Source organism: Oncorhynchus clarkii, unplaced genomic scaffold (assembly GCF_045791955.1).
Source record: "Oncorhynchus clarkii lewisi isolate Uvic-CL-2024 unplaced genomic scaffold, UVic_Ocla_1.0 unplaced_contig_4859_pilon_pilon, whole genome shotgun sequence".
Taxonomy (NCBI): domain Eukaryota; kingdom Metazoa; phylum Chordata; class Actinopteri; order Salmoniformes; family Salmonidae; genus Oncorhynchus; species Oncorhynchus clarkii.
The window spans coordinates 1-7,248 of NW_027259602.1; the positions used below are offsets into that span (position 1 = coordinate 1).

The following is a 7,248-nucleotide window of genomic DNA, read 5'->3' on the forward strand; positions in this document are numbered from 1 at the left end:
ACAGTGCCTTGCGAAAGTATTCGGCCCATTTGAACTTTGCGACCTTTTGCCACATTTCAGGCTTCAAACATAAAGATATAAAACGGTATTTTTTGTGAAGAATCAACAACAAGTGGGACGCAATCATGAAGTGGAACGACATTTATTGGATATTTCAAACTTTTTTAACAAATCAAAAACTGAAAAATTGGGCGTGCAAAATTATTCAGCCCCTTTACTTTCAGTGCAGCAAACTCTCTCCAGAAGTTCAGTGAGGATCTCTGAATGATCCAATGTTGACCTAAATGACTAATGATGATAAATACAATCCACCTGTGTGTAATCAAGTCTCCGTATAAATGCACCTGCACTGTGATAGTCTCAGAGGTCCGTTAAAAGCGCAGAGAGCATCATGAAGAACAAGGAACACACCAGGCAGGTCCGAGATACTGTTGTGAAGAAGTTTAAAGCCAGATTTGGATACAAAAAGATTTCCCAAGCTTTAAACATCCCAAGGAGCACTGTGCAAGCGATAATATTGAAATGGAAGGAGTATCAGACCACTGCAAATCTACCAAGACCTGGCCGTCCCTCTAAACTTTCAGCTCATACAAGGAGAAGACTGATCAGAGATGCAGCCAAGAGGCCCATGATCACTCTGGATGAACTGCAGAGATCTACAGCTGAGGTGGGAGACTCTGTCCATAGGACAACAATCAGTCGTATATTGCACAAATCTGGCCTTTATGGAAGAGTGGCAAGAAGAAAGCCATTTCTTAGAGATATCCATAAAAAGTGTCGTTTAAAGTTTGCCACAAGCCACCTGGGAGACACCAAACATGTGGAAGAAGGTGCTCTGGTCAGATGAAACCAAAATTGAACTTTTTGGCAACAATGCAAAACGTTATGTTTGGCGTAAAAGCAACACAGCTGAACACACCATCCCCACTGTCAAACATGGTGGTGGCAGCATCATGGTTTGGGCCTGCTTTTCTTCAGCAGGGACAGGGAAGATGGTTAAAATTGATGGGAAGATGGATGGAGCCAAATACAGGACCATTCTGGAAGAAAACCTGATGGAATCTGCAAAAGACCTGAGACTGGGACGGAGATTTTTCTTCCAACAAGACAATGATGCAAAACATAAAGCAAAATCTACAATTGAATGGTTCAAAAATAAACATATCCAGGTGTTAGAATGGCCAAGTCTAAGTCCAGACCTGAATCCAATCGAGAATCTGTGGAAAGAACTGAAAACTGCTGTTCACAAATGCTCTCCATCCAACCTCACTGAGCTCGAGCTGTTTTGCAAGGAGGAATGGGAAAACATTTCAGTCTCTCGATGTGCAAAACTGATAGAGACATACCCCAAGCGACTTACAGCTGTAATCGCAGCAAAAGGTGGCGCTACAAAGTATTAACTTAAGGGGGCTGAATAATTTTGCACGCCCAATTTTTCAGTTTTTGATTTGTTAAAAAAGTTTGAAATATCCAATAAATGTCGTTCCACTTCATGATTGTGTCCCACTTGTTGTTGATTCTTCACAAAAAAAATACAGTTTTATATCTTTATGTTTGAAGCCTGAAATGTGGCAAAAGGTCGCAAAGTTCAAGGGGGCCGAATACTTTCGCAAGGCACTGTACCTCATCCCCATACTGTTTATATTTATTTACTTTTCGGCTCTTTTGCACACCAATATCTCTACCTGTACATGACCATCTGATCATTTATCACTCCAGTGTTAATCTGCAAAATTGTAATTATTCACCTACCTCCTCATGCCTTTTGCACACAATGTATATAGACTCTCTTTTTTTTCTACTGTGTTATTGACTTGTTAATTGTTTACTCCATGTGTAACTCTGTGTTGTCTGTTCACACTGCTATGCTTTATCTTGTCCAGGTCGCAGTTGCAAATGGGAACTTGTTCTCAACTAGCCTACCTGGTTAAATAAAGGTGAAATAAATCAATACATTAAGCAGAGGTGGAATTGTCGTACTTCAGTCAAAGTAAAGATACCTAAATAGAAAATGACTCAAGTAAAAGTGAAAGTCACCCAGTAAAATACTATTGAGGAAAAGTCAAAGTATTTGGTTTGAAATATACTTAAGTATCAAAAGTAAATTTCTAAAATATATTTTAGTATCAAAAGAAAAAGTATAAGTCATTTCAAATTCCTTATATTACAGATACTCCCAAAACATGACTTTTAATAGTACTTTGAAGTATTTTATCAAGTGGTAAATTGTTTGGATCAGTGTTAATTTCGTCAACAAAAATAATTACTAAAATATTCACCAAACACTGGCTAAAGAGACCAAGAACAGAATATAGGTTAAAATATTTTTAATTTCAGTTTACTAAAATGAAACTTGACTAAATTATCTCTGCTACTAAAATCTGACTGCTAAATAGACTGGACAATAATTTTTGGAGAGATTGTGTTTGTCCAGGGGCAGTTCTATTCAGCAGAAGGAAATATGTTTTACCAGCTTGTGAGCTGCAGGTGAGGAATCTTTGAGTGTGGGCAGAAAGGCAGACAGACTCCACTCGGATTATCGGCTACATATCGCGCAGATGACTCGTGCAGTTGACTTTCTTTGCCTGGTTAAGAAACACAAACTGCTTTACGAAATTAAAACAATAGCAGCATTGATTTAAATAGTGATGCAACAGTCTAACTATGTTTTTCTCTTTTTTGAGTATAGATGTAGGAAGTTATTTATTGAGTAATAATGGATAGATTGTTTTATTACAATGATGGCATTTCAGAAATTGTGCCATTAACAGCAGAAGAATAATTTGCTGAGACAGTCTTTATTTCCATGTTTACTTAATATCGGTGTGTAGAACCTAAAACAGTTCTTCAGCTGTCCCCATCCTTTGGTTTTTTGGTTTCAGGTAGAACCTTTATCCCAGGGAGCTCTACATGGAACACAAAAGGGTTCAACCTGGAACCTAAAAGGGTTTTTCTGCATTGGTGATCTTTGGTAAAATAATTTGAGAAAAAAAAGAATACAGCCCATGCTGTTATATGTTTAGTTGTCTTTTATGGTGCATACTATAATTATAGTATCAACAAATGTCACAGAAATATGAAAGAGAGTTAACCATGTTAGGGTATATTGATAGTTGTAGTTACCATTTATTGGGCCATTGTGTAATGATTTATTGAAATTACTTTTCATTAGATATCAAGCTGTATGTTTTGATGGAGGTAGTTGATTTTGAGTCATGTATTTAATGTTTAGAGAGTCTTAATGAATTTTGCAAAATAAATGTGTAATTTTGGCCAACGTGCTTCAATTTGGGGCTGACTGTTAATTTTTTAGAAGATAACAAGCAATCGAGAAACTGAAATTTGCTACATTGCTATGTTATTAGAGAATAACTATGATATTTAAATCAGTGCTTTGATATTGAGTCTCTCTTTCTCTCCACAGTACTCTGTGCAGCCCAGCATTCAGCTCAGCCTGAGGCTTCACAGGTGAAAGGCCTTGTGGGAAAGATTCACTGTTTTCCAGTGATGGTGTTGAAGTCTGGCAATTTACTTTATGGAGACCATGGCAATATTGCAAACGTGTACCTTAGTAAACAAACTTCTACCAACCTTGAGAAGAGATTTAAAAACCGCCTTCACTGGAACAATGTTACTGGATTCTTCACTTTGTCAGACCTACAAATAGACGATTCTGGGGTTTATACTGTGGAGAATACAGATGAAGGGAAGACAACACATACATTTCAGCTGACTGTGTACTGTAAGTGTGTGTGTGTGCTGTAAATGACACAATCATAAAAGTGGCAATGAGCAGGAGAAACAATACTGAAGCTGTCGCTTTATTGGTTCGGTAAAATGCTGAGGGATGTTTCTGGAGAAACGTAACCACTCTCAAATTCATAGACAGAGCTATGGATACAAGGACTGATCAGCCATTATATAAAGATTGTAAAACAAACACTATATAACTATAAACTACAATCTCTTTGTTTACAAACACCAGAGTAAAACAAGCTTATGGGTTCTCTGAATGGGACTAAGGTCAAGAGGCAATTTTAAATATACTTCAAGAATCAATGAGTCCAAAAATGAATGTACCAACTGCTCTTCGCCACTTTAAAGATAAGATCCATTTCACTAATTCACATTTTTTCATTATTTGTCTTCCAGATGTTCTGTCCAAACCTCAGGTGACTGTTCATGATAACATCTCCTGTAGTGTTGTGTGTTCTGTGGAGAACGGGAGAGAGGTGTCCCTGTCCTGGTACAAAGGAGGGGAGATACTCAACCAGACCAGCAGCCCTGACCACAACATCACCCTCTCTCTACCTCTCAAGGTGGATGTACAGAACATAGACTCTTACAGATGTGAGGCTGCCAACCCAGTCAGCAAGGAGACAGCTGTTGTTCCACATTCCTGTATAGAGAGTGATCCCTCTAAGGTGACAGGTACAGTATTAATGTTACATTACAGACATCCAGACAATACCAACTTCTATATGAAACAATAAGTATGGTAGAGCTCATTTTATGAAACGCAATGTTTTAATTCAAATATTGTTTTCTGTCTTTTTATATTAGATGGTGATGAGAGGACTCGAGATTGTCTTATTATTGCTGTAATCTGTGTTCTGGTTGCCTCAGGACTTGTTGGTCTTGCAATGTATCTGAAGAAGAGGAGAAACGGACACTCACATGCAGGTATTTAGCTTTTAATGGGATGAGGTCATTCTCCTTGTCAAAGTCAAAACATGTTGTGCACAACCTTTTTTAATTATCATGGATAGTGTTTTATAAATGTAGGAAATGTTTGCCTGAAAAACAGATGCAGGTCAAATGAAGTGGTGTATCTTCCACACTTCCTCTGCTTGGTCAGACAGTTGCATTGTCTCAGACCACTTCTCTAAATGTTGATAAAGCAGAAGGCACACACACACAAGCACAGTCTGACAATTATTTTATAGGTTCTCTGGTGCCAAACAGACCTCACAGACACAGGAATCCATAGTAACATGATTCTTTAGTGTTTTCAGAACCTGTCTTGGGGATGAGCATTTGTGCATATATGTCAGTTACTCCCACCCACACTGTATATTTAATTTACTTTATTTGCCTTTATAGATTCACCTGAAAGAAAGCAAGATGACGTTCAGTATGCAGAGATAACTCACATTAAACCAGCAGAAAACCAGGTTAGTAATAATTCTACAGGCTGATAAACATAGGAGATGTAATACAGCTGCTTTATCAGCCTTCTTGTCTACAACTGTTGGCTTTAGCTCTGTGTCAGTGGGTTAATGTGGTATTGAGTTGCACAGACCACCTGAGTTTGATAACAGGCTTGATGTCACTGCAATCAGTTTTGCCCATTTGAAATGTTTGGGTTACACAATGAGACGCCACACTGCATATTGTACATACAGTACCAGTCAAACGTTTGGACACACCTACCCATTCAACCGGCCTCACAACTGCAGACCACATGTAACCATACCAACCAGGACCTCCATATCCGGCTTCTTCACCTGTGGGTCGTCTGGGGGGGGGGGGGGGGGGTGCTTTTTCTGTCTGTAAAAAAGCCCTTTTGTGGGGAAAAATTTATTCTGATTGTCTGGGCCTGGCTCCCGTGTGGGTGGACCTATGCTTTCCCTGGTCCACCAATTGATGCGCCCTTGCCCAGTCATGTTAAATCCATAGATTAGAACGTAATTAATTAATTTAAATTGACTGTCCTTTAATGAACTGTAATTTAGTAAAATCTTTGAAGTTGTTGCATTTATATTTTTGTTCAGTATAGCGATGCCTTTGATCTTCCCATGTCTTTTACATTATTTGCCAAGTCAGTGGACTTAAGCTTGGCTTCGTGTTTCCTCCCACTAGATTTAGGAATGGTTCTAGATGTGTTGACTGTTGAGTTACCTACTGCAGAACAATGAGAATAGACAAGAGAGCGTCAGACTTGTCTTGTTTTCTTCCTCTGGTACAAAGTATCTAATAATGTAGCATATGATCAGTTTTCCTTTTTTGTTGTTGTTTTCCTACACCCCCTTCTTTCCTTGTCCCTCTCAATCCTTTGCTCCCTACCTCCCTCCCTCTCCCTGTTTAGGAGGAGCGAACAGGTATAAAAGGACTGGAGTCACTTAGAGACAACCCTAACCTGACAGTTTATGATACACTCCAGTTACATCGCATGGCTGCCAGCGAGGATGTTGACACTGCATGAAGGTGCAAAACAGGAAGGTTCTGAGAGATTGACATGGTAATTCACATCCAAGAGAAGGTGTTACAACATCAAGTGGACGTTGAGACAGAATTATAGTAAATATTAGTTTAGGAAACCTAATGGAGCCACAGTTGTTATTGGAGAAAATTCCAATTGAACCATTGCGCTATCAGTTCAGACTTCCTGTGTTGGTCATTCTCACATTATTTTGTTGAATTGGGGCCTCGATGAGATTAACTGATACAGACAAATTCAATAGCTATGCCTAGGGTCATTAGTAGGGTGATCCCTCTTTGTGCCCATTGTCCCAATGTATAGGTTAAAACAAATGGAACCTATTAATACAATTCACTGGTGTGTTTGATATGCTATTACTGGGCCAAAGCTTCTTTTCAGTATTGTCTGTTCTGTTGTTTAACATGTAGGGGAGGGTTACAATCACTCCCTCCTGCAGACACTCCTTCTATTAGAGCATTTTGTGTTCCACCTACGTTAGCCAAGATACAGAATATAACTGTGAAAAAATACCAAATCTATTGATACCATAGTGAATTGTTGCACTGGAGGCTTTAATTTTCATAGTAGTTACCGAGTAGTTAACAAGACTGAATATTAAGATAATATACTTCACATTTCACAATCATAAAATTAGCTTATGACTTATTCAAACGGATAAAGATTTGTTTACTGACATTCAATATATTAAGGCAGACTTACAGTGGGGCAAAAAAGTATTTAGTCAGCCACCAAATGTGCAAGTTCTCCCACTTAAAAAGATGAGAGAGGCCTGTAATTTGCTTCATAGGGACACTTCAACTATGACAGACAAAATGAGAAAATAAAATCCAGAAAATCACATTGTAGGATTTTTAATGAATTTATTTGCAAATTATGGTGGAAAATAAGTATTTGGTCACCTACAAACAAGCAAGATTTCTGGCTCTCACAGACCTGTAACTTCTTCTTTAAGAGGCTCCTCTGTCCTCCACTCGTTACCTGTATTAATGGCACCTGTTTGAACTTGTTATCAGTATAAAAGACAC

The 7,248-nt window shown here is 38.5% G+C and overlaps 1 protein-coding gene across 1 annotated transcript; it reads left to right on the plus strand.

Moving 5' to 3' along the window:
* Nucleotides 1-3,429: 3,429 nt before the first annotated feature.
* On the plus strand, nt 3,430-6,205 carry LOC139400416 (SLAM family member 9-like). Its single transcript, XM_071145318.1, has 5 exons — nt 3,430-3,742; nt 4,153-4,431; nt 4,564-4,683; nt 5,104-5,174; nt 6,089-6,205. Exons 1-5 carry the CDS (start codon nt 3,508-3,510, stop codon nt 6,203-6,205), a joined length of 822 nt encoding a protein of 273 aa, XP_071001419.1. The 5' UTR covers nt 3,430-3,507.
* Nucleotides 6,206-7,248: the final 1,043 nt, after the last annotated feature.